The sequence below is a fragment of the Onychostoma macrolepis genome, chromosome 09 (genome assembly GCF_012432095.1).
Source record: "Onychostoma macrolepis isolate SWU-2019 chromosome 09, ASM1243209v1, whole genome shotgun sequence".
Lineage (NCBI taxonomy): Eukaryota > Metazoa > Chordata > Actinopteri > Cypriniformes > Cyprinidae > Onychostoma > Onychostoma macrolepis.
The window spans coordinates 14,409,025-14,427,087 of record NC_081163.1 but is presented as its reverse complement, the minus strand read 5'-3'; the positions used below and the strand labels follow the sequence as shown (position 1 = coordinate 14,427,087).

The following is an 18,063-nucleotide window of genomic DNA, read 5'->3' as shown; positions in this document are numbered from 1 at the left end:
GTATAATATAACACAATATATTAAGACTCCTAGAATAACCCTCACTTTTCTATGTCTAGAAATGAAGAAGGACCCATGTGCAGATTATGACTACATTTTTGCAGATCGCTGGTGTGATAAGAAAAGGATTTTTCCACCTTGACCAGCCAAGCAAGGAAGAAGATGAGTGTGATGAAGTAGAAATACGAGCGCCAACGTGGGAAGCTGTCGATGGCTCGATACATGATGAAGACCCATCCTTCCTGAGACGCGGCCTCATATACGGTGAATATACTGGTGCCTGCAAGAGGAGATGACAAGAAGGGTCAAGACGGGGACGCAAGAAGACAGAGGAGGGGGAGAAGCCCATGTCTGAGATGTTCTTGTGCCCCCAGAGTGGTCTGACTGGGTACTGAGACACAAAAATTCAGACATAAACACAGTCTTGGCATTAGTGGTCCTTGTCAGGTGCTTCCTATTACCCAGCTATGTGGTTCTCTCTCCAAACAACTGAATGAGATGGTTATCCTCACTTCTGAAGTACTCTTTGATTCCATGTTGTGCTGGAGTGTAAATGTATGTGTATCAAAGGAATTAGGCTAAATGAAGAACTATGTAATCAAGGACAGATTGCTTTCATGGCTGTGTTGTATTATGTCTTTTTAATCATACAAGTGTGATTTCTTCATAAAAGATGAGAGGAATGAGGACAAATCCTCAAGGAACTTAAATGAATAGTCTGTTGTTATTTACAGTATTAATTCTGTTATTTAGCCATCCTCACACTGTCCCAAACCCTGTGTCATACAAAAGAGATGTTTAGCTGAGTATAGGGCTGTACGATATGACGATGTCGGATATACGGATGGACGAAATAAAAAGTCTATCGTTTCATATTATGTTCTATCGTTTATTTCGTGGTGTCGCAAAATACATTGTTTACGGTAATACTTTTTAATCATTTGGATGACTGAGATCTTTACACACCACCACAGGGCGTAAAGGGGAGACAGAACCAGAACAAAACGAGGAGCTCATTCCTAAACGAGGGACTACATCTGTAGCATGGGCACGCGTTTTTAAACACTGCAGTTTTAAAACAACCGATTTTAAGCCGTTGAAACACAAACAACAGAACTATATGCGTGCGCCGTCTCTGTTTCTGTGTGAGAGGACCGCGCATATTTATTTATTTTTTGCCGCTTTATTGGCTTTGAACGATTACATTAACACACTTATATGCGTCAGAATCCCCGTCTTGGCAAGTATCCTCATAAAGACAGCGATTTAGGTCTTAAGAGAGAGGAAACAGCTGAAAGAGAAAACGCATATATATTAGAATCTATACATAATACACGTGTTAATTCTATCTACCATAGATAGCTAGATAGATAGATATAATTAACACAGTGAAGACTAATTAATTTACACAATGTATGTAGCGTTTCTTATTTATTGTAGTTTTTTGTCCTATTGCTTGCAATTAATTTATTATACTTATTTCATCACTGACTGTTTATTTATTTTCAGTGAGCTTGAGGTTTTTTTTTTTTTTTTTGTCTATTTTAGGCTTGTATTAGTTTGATATTGACATTGGTGACAAGGATTATGAAAATGCTATGGTATCAAAGATTTTAACATCATAAAAACCTTTTTAAAAGAAAAAAATTATTATATCATGATATATATCGTTATCGTGATATAAAATTAGTCATATCGTGATATAAGATTTTGGTCATATCGCCCACCCCTAGCTGAGTATTTCATTATCTTTTCCATACATTAAAAAATGAATAGGGATGACCATCATTATGGTTACTATCACATAATAAAATCACTAAAACCAAAATTTTAATATATATTATATAAATATACTGCACAACTAAAATTTACTTCAAAATATTAATAGATACTGGTATACAACACTGTTTCTTACACAACGTTTACCCCATAAACAACTTATTTATTTATTTCATACAAACAGTGTTTGAGATTCTCTCTAGTTCCAAGCCCTCAATGATGTTATCTCTGCACTCACGGTGACCCATGATGCCGTGCTGTGATATGGCTGCCAAAGGCCAGCAAGAAGCATGCCACTCAGTTCTGCTTCCTGCCATTTCCCACCAGGTCCAGGGGCAGAATGGGCCAAGGACACTGGCAGAGCCCTGTAAAGGTTAACTTCACCAACCATACAAAATATCCTTTACATGGACCTATATTAATGTAAACTACTGTAAACTATTCAGCTGGCTTTGTCTCAAAACTGTGTTCAATCAATATGTAATTCACATTAGATAAAGCACATACTTCAGTATAAACAGTAACAGAGTCTTTCCCTGGATGAATTAGAGGGAAATGCACTTGGCAAACTAAGGACTCCCATTAAAAATCACTTAGGGATAAATCACTGTGTCCAGAGATGCCTAGCAAAAGGGAAAAAGAAACTCTATTACCATTTCATCCTGAATGGCCTAAGAGAGAATACTAAGACTTCCCTGAACATTGATGTTCCAAAAGATTTGACTATATTCCTAAAACTCAGTTAATACAGTTTTAAATTAATTTAATCGAATAAAACCAACACAAATGTGAGATTTAATGTAAATAAAATAGCTCCAGTTGAATAATTAACATAAAAACAAACAAACATGGGATTTAATTTTGTGGTGGGGTCAGTGAAAATGTTGGCAGTCCAACTGGATCAGCAGAAAAAGAAAATATATTAACCCTGACATTGGACTTTTTCCCAATCATATTTTATGTTTCTGCATCCATGAATCTTGGAAGCCCAAAAAAGGCATTGTTGAGGCTGCAAACCGCAATGTGAACATGGATGAATGGACGACAGATCACTGATGCAGGAGCGGTTCTGGTTGACTTACACATGACTTATCTGTGTACTGAACTCTATAAAGAGAACGAAGAAGGGCCCTTTCACAGATCTCTATGTTCTGTAAGTCAACGTTTCAAAGCCACAACTGTTTTTTTAAGGAAAAGCCTCCCTTCATGGCTATTTGGAGATTAGTAGCTTTGTGTACCTTTCTAGTGGATTTATCTCAAATGGGAGCGATAAAAATGTGGCATGCTGCTTCGTACAGATCAAGGTGCTTAAATAAACTGGTCTATTTGTGAAGCTGACTTCACAATGCTTTGAAATATAAGCTTTGCTGAAAATATTACATTTCCTAAATGCAGCAACAGAGGGCATTTATCTGTTTATGTTTGCTTGCATGCTATGCATAGATCAACTGAAAATGCTTCAGCCAACAATGCTACAATTAATCACACTTAGTCAAAAACGGGCATAATTGCTCTTAATCACTGTAAATAATTACAAAGGGCAGAGATGGTATAATTTTCCACAGACAACTAAAACTAAACCAAGCGAATTCAAATTTCCTAACAGGCCAGGGAAAATGCTTTTAGTGTATGCCAGAGGTGTCCAATCTGGCTTTAAGGAAAAAATTCAATGATATTCATAATTCGTATTTATATTCACAATATTAGATTTTTAGCAACAGCAGAATAATTTTCCAGGTGCAAACTAGAGAGAGATAAAGAAAAACTAATAATAAAAATTCACAGAAAATAAACCAAATTACAAACATCATTTTATCATTGCAGATGGACAAATGTGAAGCATCACAATGACTCACCAAGCTCATTGAAGCCACTGTATCCGAGTTCCTGTCTGCTGAGTCCCAAGTCTTCCAGATCCACACACTTAAACCCCATTGGACACTGATAACCCTCCCCGTTCGGAGAGCAGTGTGTATCAGGGATCGCCAGGCTGTTCCATGTCACATTACTGGAAAAAGACCAGAGTGTGTTTTCAAAGAATCATCATCAAATGTTAAATCTGATCAAATTAACCATTATATTGTAACAGGCCATCTGGTGTTTTCTCACAGTCTAGCAGTGTTATCCTGCTCCTCTCTGGCAACATTTACACAATCAGCATTTGGGACTGACAACCGTATTTACTAACAGGTGTGATTCTAATTTCCCTGTACAGCACACAGGAGTTTATATAAATAAATTATTAAATACATATTTTAAGAAGTATTACATATAATACTATATATTATATATAATGTCAATTACTTGAATGAATACTTTTATCAATACACCCAGAACATTAAACAACATCAAGTCTCCCCCTTTTCTCATCTTGCTCTAAAACGGGGGTGTCGGAGGGCCTGCAGAGTTTATCTCCAACCCTAATTAAATACACCTGATCCAACTAATAAAGTCCTTCAGGCTCAATTGAAAACTACATGGTTTGTGTGTTGGAGCAGGGTTGGAACTAAACTCTGCAGGGCTGCGGCCATCCAGGAATTGAGTTTGACACCCCTGCTCTAAAACTGAATAAAAGATATTTCTACTCTTCACATTAATGCTGCCTTCATGTTCTATCGGAATTATCGAAAATACGAGTTTCCTAATCGTAAATTGGACATGAACGGCCTCTCAAGTCGTATTTGCTACTGGGAAATTCGGGAAATAATTTTGATACCCGAGTTTCCGAGTAAACTTTAAACATGGTGGAGGGAACAACCATTGCTGCTGTCAATGCTGTTCTCACAACAACTACATCCCTTTGTCTTGTCGCTAAAGTAGTGTATTTATAGGCTAGATATGAACGATCATGCAAAGCATATTGTGTGTTTTATAAGCAGTGAAATAAGCATGTATTTGACCGAAATTCCAGAATTGTCAGCGAACTGCATGTATAGCGTGGTGAATGTTTATATAATTGTCAACCAATGGGATGCTATATTTTATTCTTTCCGACATTAAAGCACATGAATACGACAAGCTCGTAATCACGACTTCATAAGTGGGAAATAGGAAATTTCCGATAGCACGTGAAGGCAGCATAAGTCCCATGCAAAATGCAAAGCATGCTGGGAATCCAGGTTTGTCAACAGTATTTTTGAGTTCACATTTGCCCTACATAATTTAATGCAGTGGATTGCACATTTTAGACAATTAAAAGAAATCAAGTTCAGAACAGAAATGCAATTTTGTTCAAATCGTTTTTTTTCTTTTCTTGTTTACACACACGCACACTATGTTTGTGTCTTGAATTTACTAAAACAAGATTTTGTTAAAACATTTACTTGAGAAGACTTTTATTCAGAGAGTATCTATTAAATTAAATTATCTTTATTAGTACATTTGGATTTTTTTCTTGTTTTAAACATAAAACTCATTAAATACTATTTGCCAAAGGGTACAAAAATAAACTTTAATACATATATTGTCTCAAAACAAGTCTTGGTGTCTTATGCAATTTAAGCTCTATCTTTAATAAATGTTAATGTTTTAAGGGTGTTCAGATATTTGACTGGAAAGAGAAAAAAAACATTTTTTTACTAAAGTCAATCCTGTTCTTGAGAGTAATGTTTGTTATTATAGTGACAGATAAAATTTGTATTGAAGCTACAAGGGATTAAATTGTATTCCTTCCTGCTACTTTCATGCTTTCAGATTTTCATTTTTATATGTTGCTTAGGTTATATCTGCTCTATTTGGTAACTGAACAGTATATAAACATAACTATATTTAGCATTCTAAATAGAAATGACAACTGCATTTTTCTGATGACATTAATATAACCTTACATGGCATTTCTGGTAAGATGGTAACAATATACCTATTCTAACGCACACAGACAGCTTTAGTTTCGGCCACAGGTGTTACTTCAGGAGGCACTTGATGTCTCTAATGAAAATTAATGCTTTCAAATTGGCTCGCCAGACATACTTTCAAATTGTTTATTAAGGACTCCGAAATGAGTGGGGATCATTGATTGCAGTATCACAAAAGCCAATCAGAGACACAACAGCGAATCAAAATAGCTCTGATTATACAGTGATAAATAATCCGCCAAAGAGATCAACCCTGTGAAGAAACTGATAACAAACATGACTCAAAAGATATTAATAACACCATAAATTATTCATTTTATTTGAAAATGGACATGCTTTTTGATTAATATTTATTTTATGACTTAAATAAAAAAAGTGTTATTAGTAAATATTGTACACTTAAATGGCATAGAAACAGAAAAAGGGATTGTATCATATTGATCACCTGTCATAACATGCTGTAGCCTATGTCTGTAATTGAGAGAAATGTGTGGGACATTTTCTGAACAAGGTGACAGTTTATGATTGGCAAGGTCATGCGTCCTGTTCTCATCCATATTTAAGCACCTGAAAAATAAAATGTCATGACATCAAATCTAAAAATGTATCCCCAACAGACACGAGTCTGGTAAACTCCCTTGCACATTTATTCCATTGAATCCCTGTTTGATTCAAATCCCTGCTACTCAGTGCCAAGGACACACACTGTAGTTCTGCAAGATAATCAACAATGAGTTTTTCTGAAATACACTTCCACTTGTGTAATGCATGAAAATCCTGCCCATACACATTTATTATATGGTGGGCAATATTTTAAACCTGTGGCTAACCTGTTTTGAATGATAATATGTTGAATGCCAGTACAGGGTCAGGGTGAGATATCTTGCAATATATGAGCTCTTTTCTCTCATGCACATAAAAGGATTGAGGCCAGGCTGATGAAAAGAGGCGAGCATGTGCTCAACGCCCAAGCAACACAGGAAACGATAATTATTGTGATTAGTGCTCAGCACACTCCTCTGTTGCTGATGGTTTAGACTCTTTGTTTTAGAGCCGGCTCTGACACGCCACTCATTTGCAAGGGAATATTAAATAGGCCTGGGTTTTAAAAGAGAACCACCTCCACAGCTCCATACACACACTGCATTAAGACTGTGCTCAACCCTGCTTTCATCACGCCTTTAAGTTGGGATGCGTGCGAGTGTTCCAGCCAGATTTACTGTTCATTTTTAGACATGAATTTCTGTTGGCTTATCAAGCACCTCCATATGAAATGAGAAATTCAGACAAACGTATCATATAATGTGGCTGTTCTTACTGTTTAGTGTTTATGAGGCCGTGACATCACACGATGAAAATGATGATCTGTTATTAATAACGTTTACAGCTGCTGATGGGATTTATATTCCAAAGAACAGATGTGTGTGGGAGGTGTACAGCAACAGACGCATACTTCTTATCTCGTGCTGATGCCAGGAAAAACTGCAGCATAATGTTAAATCCCCTGATTCATCCCAGGGATAATAAACCAAAGGGAGTGTGATAAAACTCCCCACACAAAGAGCAGTTCTTGACTTCTTGGGCTATTAAGTTCAATTTAAGACAGCTGATTTTATTGGATTTAATATGGAAGCTTGTTTCTGCCACGGGATAAAAATAACAAAAAGCAATTATAAAATGACTTTTTATCTCACAATTCAGGCTATTTTTCTTGCAATTATGTGTTTATATCTCACAATTCCGGAAAAAAAAATTTCCGACAATTCTCAGAATTCCGAGATATAAAGGCAGCAAAAAGTCAGAATTCTTAGATAAAAAAAGTTGTAAATATCTTTTTTATTTTTATTTTGTGGTGGAAACAAAAAAACAGAACTGCGAGATGAAAAAAAAGTCAGAATTGTGAGATAAAAATGTGTAATCTCAAGGAATTTCTATCCTACAATTCTGAGAGAGATATCAAGTCACAATTACCTTTTTAATTATTAAATATTAAATGTTTTTACCTTTTTAATATTCTGTTGTAAAACAGGCTCCATAGTTTAATGAAAATAGTGTAAAGTGAAACTTGCTTACCCTTTCTGCGTTTCATTGGTGACGCAGTGATGATTAAAGGTTCCAAACATCTGAACCCCCAGGATTCCATACAGGAGCAGGAAGAAGAGCAAAAATATGGACACACTCCAAATCTGCTCCCCCGAACGCCTGAGAGGAAGTGAATTTTAAGTGGCTGATATGGAAACAAGCTGACATTTCTCATATTCTTTGGGCTCGTGGGGCTCTTACTTGAGAATGTTGGTTATGCGGGTACGCGGCAGTTCAAATCGGAAGTAGATTCGGAAGGCTCGGATCATAATGAGGGCCCTCGGTATGCGTAACATTCCCCAGGGTGACATTTGGTCCACAATCTCTGCTATTTCAAACACCTTGAGACCATTCAGAGGAACAAGTGTATGAGCGGAGTTCCCTATGGAGCTCAGTTCTTTTTAATTTGAAAGAAACAATTTACTTGGGGAAATAACACTGAAGATAATTTCCTTACCTGAAGCACAAGAGAGACCCAGAGGAAGACCACCATAAAGCCATCGAACATGCACCAGCGGTCTTTAACATAGGAGTTCTCTCCCTGGAAACAGAGGCAGGTGATAAGATACAGGCTGTAAATGAAAGTCCACAGGTGAGTGGCAGCTGGTCCGCCGGTTTAATGAAAGATTGTGGCAGCTGTTAACAACAGAGCCAGCCAAATTCAGCAAACACAAGTGTGAGCACTTCAGAGTATTTATCCTGCCAGACATTGACTAACAAGTGTGCGCTAGAAGACCTAAACTTGGTACAAAAATATATATGTAATGAAAACTATCAAACTATGTCTCTAATGGTAAAGCACACAAATAATAAGATAAATAATAATGACAAACAAAAAACAGGAGCTAGGAGTCCTTTATATTCAGGTAGTGGATGCATATCATGCCCATATATTTTCCATGCATGTTACAGGTCTCTTGTAAGCATTTCTTTTAAGCTTTCACAAATTCATTTTAAATAGTCCTGCTATAATTTTACATTTCTGGTTAAAGAAATAAAATCAGTAAAGACATTTATAATATGACTAATTAATTTCAAATTTATAATGTGACTAATTACTATTTCGAATAAATGTTCTTTTGAATGTTCTTCTTTTGAACATTCTATTTATCAAAGAATCTGGGAAAAGATGTGTCATGGTTTCCACAAAAAAATATTAAGCTGCACAACTGTTTTCAATCAGGATATTAGATTGATTTCTGAAGGATAATGTGACAAAAATATATTAAAATAGGAAAAAACTGAAATATTACTGTTTTACTGTATATTCTGTATATAGTTTACTGTATATACTGCCTGTTTATTCTTATCAAATAAAGGCAGCCTTGGGTGAGCATAAAAAAGCTTAAAACATTAAAATATCTTACAGACCCCAAACCGTTGAATGGAAGTGCACATATTTATACTTTTTTTAAGTAAAAATATTCCATATATTCTCTAAATACATGTAAGGTCATTAAAGATTTGTTTTAAATTAATTGATGCATGTCACACCACAGGGTTTATTATGTCAACTACCTATTCACACATGCAGCTGGTGCACAGGAAATGACATCAGAGGTGTGACATGCTCAGGTTTGTTTGCTTGAGTGCAGATTGCCTTCATGCACCGGTGGCTTTTCTTAGATAGAGAGACAGATACTTGTGGTTGAAGCACTTGTTCTCCCAAGACATCTGCCCAGAAATCCCCTAGGATTTCAGAGCCTCTGATCAGCTATGGTGCTCAGATCTCACACTGATTAGTAGGCCAAAAACCATGATTTATTAAATGGATAGCTTAAAAACTAAGTGAAGGTCTGACTGACTTTATTAACAGCAACTGGTAGAGATTGAATATGGAATATTGTTTATGCTGATGAATGCGTAATTTAAGATTGAAATAGATGGCCTAATTCGCAACAGATAATGAATTATTTACATTAATTAAATGCTTAGACTACTGCATTACTCATGTCTCTGAGTCCAGAATTAATGGCAAAAATATACCTGCTAAAGAAAACAACATGTCACTGAATTTCACAGATCATAACATGCACTCAAAAGATGGAAATACAAAACAAGAGTAGCTGCGAGCTACTCTCCTTCAATAAAATTACAATGCATGTGTTAACTTCGCATATAATTGCTGCAAGGTTAATCACCCTGTCCTCACACGATCTCAGGTCTAAAGGAACAAATTAATTACTCTATCTTCTACATAAACCTTACTGCTTCCCATGCTAGAAGAAAGATAAAGAAATTTCCAGGCATCTCTTTGCAGGTTCAGAAAGCAAATGATTCACTATTCAATGTCTCTCTGTGCGGTTGTTATCCTTGATTCGCCAATTAAACTGTCCATACGTTATTTAGCGACCTGCCCACTTTATTCACTTCCAAAGGACACAGTCTTTTTTCCTCTTCCTTTTTCTGTTGTAAATTGTGACAATGCTGATTGAGTGTGTTACCTTGATGATGCCCCTGATATGCATTTTGGCAATCATCTCTGCAGTGTAGAGAAACATCAGCAGCGTATCCAGGGCGAAGGTGACATACTGCAATGGCGGGTAGTGCTCAAAGGTCTTAGGTGTATTCATACACACTGAAATGACACTGATTATGGCACAGGCCCGGAGGAGAGAATGAACCCACTGAGGACAAAGAACACGATCTGTTTTAGAGAGTGGAACATCCTCATGGTTTCAGTTTTGCATCTTTTCCTAACTGAACAGAAATAAAGATACAAAAGCTGTCAATGGGGTGGTACCCTTGAAAAATTTACACTTTTGTATCTTATTTACACCCTAAAGGGTGAATATTCATACCTAAATGTGTACATCTGCGTACCTTAATGGTACATATTAGTATATTTTGAAAGGGTATCGCCCCAGTGACAGCTTTCATACCTTTTTTTCTGAGAGTGTAGTGTCTGTTGTGATTTGTGTGCTATATAAGTTTTCTTATGCCAAACAATTATTTAGTGAAATTTTGGTCTCTGCTATACAGTAGAAGATTTTCTTTGAATAGAAGATTTTCAATTAATAAATGTCAATCAGTTTCTTACAAACAGCTATTGTATGTTTTCAAAAAACATAGCGCACTAGATGGTCTACATTTATAATAGCCTAGTTTTTTGTCCTTTATGAATCTTGAAAGTTTTTGGTCAGTGCATATACTTTTGTTAAATGAAAAAGAGAGAACATTATTCAAAACACCATTTGTGTTTAATGAAAAAAAAATACAGGTTTGGAATGACAATAGTGTAAGTGAAATAATTTAACTAAACTACACATTTACTATAGAGTTATGTAGAATAGGATTTTGGACCAATGAGATTTTAATGTGGGTGGGGCTACACCAAACCGCTGTGAAAATGTCTTGAATGCTGGGTGCTGGATGCTGAGTGCTATTTCTAACTTAAATGTGCTTCTGGTATCAGCTTCTTTCAGTTATTTTAGCTGTAGAACAGCCATTTATGCTGGTTGATACTGCAAACCGTTATTTGTTATCATATTATATTAATGTGATAGTGTAATCATAAACACACTGCTTTATAATTGCACATAGTATTACTGTTTACTGCACTTCATAATTCTTCTAGTTATTTACCTATAGCAAATAATGAATCAGAAGCCTCACACATACAAAGGAAGCAGCTTACTTCCCCACTGAAAATAAGGTGGATATATGACTGGTTTGGACAGTCATATAACAATAATAATAATAATAATAATAATAACAACATGGAATAAAAATGTGTCTTATTTTATGAAATTGCACCTGGTTTGGACAAGGTTTTAGCTGGTTAATTATCTCTTTTTGGGAGTATGTGTGTGTCACAAATTATTGTGAAGAAGAGCCACATGGTAAGGTTTCAGAGATTTGTTCACATACTGGTTTGTTGATCCAAACTATGTCTGCACTGTCTGTCAGTGTTTCATCTGGCCCAAAGTCGGTCATAGGCTGGGCCTCGACCCGCGAGCTCTGCTTCCTCTTCAGCATGCTTGGGCTCGCTGTGCTATAGAGAGAGTGGATCTGGAAGACAAAAGCACATCGACCACAAACGCTAACTTAAACCACTCATCAGCCAAAGCTCAAATTCTGTTTGTAGCCATTGGATTTATTCTTTATTAGATGCTAACTCTATATGTGCTCTAAGCACTTACATTACAAAATAAAATATTAGAAAATAAAGAAATTTAGCTTGGGGAAAAAAGCAAAATAGCTTATAACAGGCTAAATGCTAATAAAAAAAACACCTCAGAGGAAGTGCCTAAGCACAGATACATCTAGTAACTACAGCATGCAAACAGATTTGAGCTATGTGTTCATTGTGGCTGTACAGTACGACATGAAGACAGCTCTGAATGGTACCAGACAATATGTATTGTAGTGTTGCACAGCCACCATTAAACACAATCAAGCATATGATGTACATAAAACACAGACTGTTGACTTGACATAGAAATACCGACTTACCTTCTACAAAGATCACATTGGATCTTCAGCGCGCAACACAAACGACAGGCGACCGATAATGAGACTGCATAATATTGGCTCTAGAGCCATTCTTACCGAGGACAATAATAAAACATGGATATCACACACTCACTGAAACAAAGCGCACATACCAACGGGAAAAGTAAAGCTGAAATTGTTCCAGCACTGCACATAACATGCGATCAGGCATACCCTGTAAATAACACACAACAGTTAGTCAACATGGCATATGGTGTACCAAATGGGTACAATTATATCGACAAATAATGTCCACCACATCAGACAAGGCATATATGCAACACTGAGTGGCGGAGTCATGGACGGATGGGATTGTGGGACCAGGTTACTCACGGTCAGGCTCCTCATTGGTGCATTCATCCCCGGCATAGAGAGGAACTGAATTCAATACGAAAGACGGCTGATCAGTGGAGTCGAGGTCTATCCTGCAAGAATATCATTAGCCTTTTATTCTTATTTATAAAGGAGTCCCGTCAATGAATGCTGCATCACATAACAGCTGAAAGCTTGACCTTTACATGTGATATCAACACAAAAGGAACAAATCCACTCCAGAGAACTGTCATGTCCAGTAAGGTCAGGCAGGAACTTCATGCGTCAAATATCGTATAACATGACGAGGAGCTTTTCCGGAGTTGGTAAACATTTCAAAGGCAGATGTAACATGAATTACACTACATCAAGGTCATTCGAAGGGCAGTTCGGAACAATGGCAAGATTCACATTTAAAGCGTTTGCTGTCTGCCAGTAAAAACATTTAATACAATTTGAAGTCTACAATGGAAAGTTGAATCTTAAAAGTTTTTATATTTATGTCAAGAACATAGTGGTCTCCTCAGAACAGCTTCTATGTAGTCATAGGCAATTGCAAAGTAATTGCTACAGTTAGCATATGTTGATAGACAGAGGTTTGAAGACAACTGAAAACAAAATTACAGGGTGTAAGTGCAGTAATGTAGGAGTAAGTTGCAGAAGACTACAATTAGTTTCACTTTTACAGAAAGGACTATTTGCCTAAAGGCAGGATGCAATCACTAAACACTTTAATGGTGGCTGGTGTCGTGAGTTTTTAGGCTCGCTTGTTACATAAGCGATTTATGTTTTAGATTAGATTGTATAGGCTATGAGAAGGATAATTATGACCCCCAAAGGCTTTTTTTGTTTCTAAAAATTTGCTACAGAATATAAAGCAGTATACAGTATAGCACAACTGATTAGATTGGATATCCAATCCCAACTTGATATTTTCATTTGATCCAAGAACAACAGAAAATAGACATATAGAATGAATAAAATATACACATTCTCTGTGTATGTGTAAATTCCTACTAATAATGCTATGCCAAACACAAAAATGCATCAAATTTATGAAATATATTTATATTTCATTAATGTGTACAGCACTAATAACAAAAACAATTTTTAACAAAATGCTAGGCTGTAAACCCATTATCAGGGTCAGAAATTAACCAGAGCTGAGGGCAAAAGTAATTAAAAAATAAAAATAAATGTATTGGAAATTTGTGCTGTAGTGAATTTATCTGTTGTTTGTAACATTTGATATACTTTACATATTACTTTTTTGTAGACCTACTCACACCAGCCATCCATCCAGAGTGTTTCTCTTTTCATGGAGAAAAAGAAATGTCCTAAAATAAGTGTGTAATTATGAAATGAAACATTTTCTGAACAACTCTAAAAACCTGCTAACTTATTTTATAAAAAATGTTGTGACAGTTCAGTTTATAATCAAACACAGAGACTGTAAAATCATAGTACATTATTTTAGCAAAGCATGTAATCTCAGTGGGCAAATGTTGTTTATGACACTGGTTGCAACTTAATTCCTGGTGGGGACTCCCTCAAATTAAATCAATAAAGTATTTCTATGTCTCTATCTGTCTCTTCATGTTTAGCTTCTCAGTTCTGTTTTAACCATCAACCACTTAGACATTTTCAGATCCTCAAAAATCAGTATCATTAATCTTAGGTTGATCCAAATAACACGATTATGCAATTAAACACCCTGCTTCTGTTTGACACACAAAGCAATTCAACACAAGACCACCATTTTTACAGATCACTGCCAAAAGCCACCTGTCTTCAAAAATATATCACATGTAAAAGCAAAACAAACTGACTCGAAATCATGTCAGCATACTTGAGGCTACGTGGCACACCGGAACACAGTGACATCAGCCATGATACATGAGCATCATGCAGGGAGATTCCTCCTGCTCCTGCACGGTTACCATGGCAACAGATGAGAGCAGAGCTGCTGCCGCTATAGCTCTTGCTAAATAACCTTTTACGAGAAAACACACAAATTACAAAAAACATAAAGGCATGTCGATTACGACATTGTGTGTATTACCGTCTAAATTTGTCACAAGTTTATCCGAAAAGGTTTTCAATCAATTACAGCGCTGTATTTTTGAACAAAGGCCTTTTGACTGCGCAGTCGGTTGCATACACTTCCTGGTAGATGAGCAAACAAGCCGAATAAAACAAAATACATCTCTTATCTGACACTAATCGAACTCACGACAAGAAAAACGCTCTGTGACTTACCGGTTGTTGAAGTATCGCCGTTAATGCGGTGTATAGTCCATGACTCGTTGTATTGAGCTCGAGCTTCAGGCACAGCAGCCGCGCGACAGATGCGCACCGGACGCGCGTGACCCGCTACAGCACAGCGAGCAGGATGAGATCCCGCAGGCCTTGACATGTCTAACATATCAGTACTGAAAGAAACAAGTTTCTCATTATTTTAATGAATGTTAAATGCTGATAAAATATCATTGAAATGAAAAACTTTGAAATCTGAAATTGAATTTTAAGTCACTATTCTTGAATAAACATCAGCTTTGAACACAAAAATACCAGGAAAAACTAGGCTTTTGATTATAATTTAACACATCAACATATCCGTAAATTATCATCGGAAATAATAAATAATAGTTATTAATAATATAGATATAGACCGGGGCTAGTTGTCACAAGAGCTATATTAGGTTATAGAAACTAGCTAGCTTTTTTACAATTAAAATAACAAGCAAATGCAATAATGATATAACAGCAAAACAACAATTAATATTAAAAATAATATTAATTCTCATTCCTCATAATCTGAAATGACAGACGTCAAATTGAACTCCTACTATTTATTTTTCATAAATGTCAGAGGCAGGTCGTGACATTTTTATTCGGGCAGGTTGTCACGCGTTTTAAATGTTAGAATTTTATCATTAAATGTAGCCTAATTGATTTTTAATAAATTAATAACACTTTTATTTGGCCAAAACAAGTTTGATATTATTATTTCATGAATAGGATACTCGCAAACATTGCTTAAATGTTATTGAAAAGCTAATTTGATCCGCATTCCAAGGCTTTACTAACAGCCTACTGAAATTACTGCTGAATACACAGCGTTAAATTTTGCAACGGCATTTAAATGTGGAGTTAATGAACCCACTAAATTATCGTCCTTGAGCTTGTGTACGGAATACATAAGTCAGTCCTGAAATGGCAATGACTGACAACCGTGATAACCATATCAGCGATTTCTCCGCCACAACTGTAAACATGGATTGCAACTATTTAACCAGTTGTCCCCCTAATTAACCATATACCAACCATTTAAACTGGTTTTAAACCAAAATAACATCGAATGAAAGTATCGTCTGAACCATATAGGGGCGGTGTGTTAAATGCTCACCAAGCTGTTGCTTTTAACGTTCCCTCTTGAGTGTACCTATGGATTTTCCAGAGATCACAGAGCCGAGTCAACATGGAGACAGCGCGTGAATAAGTGAACACACATGCACCTCTTTGTAGTTTTCTGTTGTAGTCTATTAAATTCGCTTGTAAAATGTGGATCTTTCCTTAAATTGTCGAACTGTGTGTGTACTAACCGAGATCGAGCTGGTAGCACTTTATTTTACAGTCCAGTTCCTCATGTCCATACTATATGTACTTATTGTAGTAATTACAATAACTAGGTACTAACCCTGAATTTACCCCTAAACCTAATCCGACCGCATGCCGTTATTTTATATCACCAGTACCTTCGTGTGTAAGTACACTGTAAGTACATTGTAAGTATATGTAAGTACACGTACTGTAAAATAAAGTGCAACGGAGCTCTTAGTAGAGGCGTGATAAACGTATTTGGCTACAGCCTATAAGAACTTTTACAAACTAGATGCACAAGACTGCAAACAGGAAGTGTCCATGTGTCTTTGGAGTCCTTTTGTGAATTGAAACGAACCTAACTTTACTCTGGGGTTCTTTGTTAAATTGATTTATTTATTTTTTTTAAATGGATAAATAAGTTTGCCTAATCAAAAGGTCTAGCCATCATAACATGTTTTTATTTGATTCTTCAGATTGTGCTTAAAACAATACTGTATGTTCATTTGTCAGGATGGGACATAGGCTATTGCTTGGTAGGTGTCTGCAAGTTTCTATTCAAAGTAATTATTAATGGAAAATGGATTGCAGCTATAGAACAAGATGGATCATATAAATCTGGGGATATAGCTTGATATTAATATATTCCTCCAGAATCTTCATTTAAAGTGGTTATTATTACTGTGTTGGAAAAAAAATAGCATAATGATAAAACAGATAATTGAAATCATAATTAAAGCTCATTAAAACAGTTTTGAAAGAGTTTATTTGTTTCGTAACCAGTTGTCTCCTTTTTATATTTTATGTTTTGTTTTTATCATGATTGTATTAGCAAATCCCCTTTTAAAAAGACAGCACTGCAGAGATACAGAAAGTAAAATCCTCAATTATCTTTATGAACTTTTTTTTTTTTTGAATTACGGTTATAAAGTTTTCTTTTTTGGCACTTTATGTCTTACTCCTGCCTTTGCACCGAGAGTAACAACAACTAATCAAAGGCATTCATATGGAGAGCGCTGTTGGCCTCTGAAGCGTTCAAGCTGGATTTGGCCAGCCCGTTCTCCCTCTGTTTTGGAAAGTGGAAATTCCTGAAGGCACTTCACTTCAGGTTTCTGGTGGGGATCTAAACATGCATGCAGAGACTTTGGTGAACTCCGTCTTAGTTTCTTTGCTTCTAATTTTGCTCTCTGCCGTTCAAGGAAGTTTACAGCAGTCGCTAAGGTGAGTTTAGCTGTCTTGTTTTTCAATCAGTTTGACTTTTCCACTGTGCAGCCGTGTTTTGCTGACAGACTGGATTTTTACAGACGAGAAAGTTTCTGTTGTGTAGTCACAGCTACAGAGCTAGTCCAAGGTTTGTAGATTTCTATCTTAAGCTTTTTACTATGCTTTCTTTTTCCATTCTTTACAGGAATGGGAAGGTGCCAGCAATGTTTTATTTGTTTTACTTAGTGCCCCTTTAACCCGTTTTTACCACACAGAACATACAGTGTTTCCTTAAAATCAGAAACATATGCACCTTTTTGATCTCTTCCTATGGTTTTGGCTAAGGTCCACAGTTGCTTGACTGTAATTTTGACAAATTACTTAAGTGGTTTATACATAGCAGGTGCACATTCAAACTAATGTGTACCACAATGCATGTTTATGTATGCTCTCGCAGCATTGCACATAAGTAGAGACAGAGACTGAATCAGAGAGAATATGCTGTTGTGGCTGACAGACTTGTTCCATGTAAGTGCAACCATACCAAGCCCCTGAACAGTGTTTGCTTTACAAAAAAAAAAGTGTATTTTTATTACCCTGTAATGTGAGAAAGGCCAACTGCAGAGACGAGAAGCAGGAGTGGTATGTAAGAACGCTACCAAATGAAACATTTTTCACAGGGGAACTCGGGTGGGAAAATAATAAATAGTGGAATACAGTCCACCGTTTGTTTTCA

The 18,063-nt window shown here is 36.2% G+C and overlaps 2 protein-coding genes across 5 annotated transcripts in view; one reads left to right on the top strand and one right to left on the bottom strand.

Annotated features, from left to right (window-relative positions):
* The window catches only part of nalcn (sodium leak channel, non-selective), a 112,147-nt gene extending 95,833 nt beyond the window's left edge, over positions 1-16,314 (bottom strand). The window contains exons 1-11 of one of the 4 annotated variants that reach the window (XM_058786187.1): positions 15,931-16,314; positions 14,781-14,953; positions 12,543-12,634; positions 12,304-12,384; positions 11,586-11,726; positions 10,160-10,342; positions 8,173-8,256; positions 7,917-8,056; positions 7,707-7,835; positions 3,636-3,787; positions 138-280 (exon numbers count right to left, since the gene is read on the bottom strand). In XM_058786187.1, the coding sequence (XP_058642170.1) occupies positions 138-280; positions 3,636-3,787; positions 7,707-7,835; positions 7,917-8,056; positions 8,173-8,256; positions 10,160-10,342; positions 11,586-11,726; positions 12,304-12,384; positions 12,543-12,578 (1,089 nt within the window). In that variant the 5' untranslated portion in view covers positions 12,579-12,634; positions 14,781-14,953; positions 15,931-16,314. Of the gene's footprint in view, positions 1-137; positions 281-3,635; positions 3,788-6,078; positions 6,178-7,706; positions 7,836-7,916; positions 8,057-8,172; positions 8,257-10,159; positions 10,343-11,585; positions 11,727-12,303; positions 12,385-12,542; positions 12,635-14,780; positions 14,954-15,930 lie in introns of those variants that run through there. The other 3 variants (XM_058786188.1, XM_058786190.1, XM_058786191.1) reach the window with 3 other exon arrangements.
* Positions 16,315-17,104: 790 nt separating this feature from the next.
* itgbl1 (integrin, beta-like 1) overlaps positions 17,105-18,063 on the top strand; it is a 46,494-nt gene continuing 45,535 nt past the window's right edge. Inside the window, exon 1 of the mRNA XM_058787706.1 lies at positions 17,105-17,345. Coding sequence (XP_058643689.1) covers positions 17,254-17,345 — 92 coding nt within the window. The 5' untranslated portion in view covers positions 17,105-17,253. The remainder of the gene's footprint in view (positions 17,346-18,063) is intronic.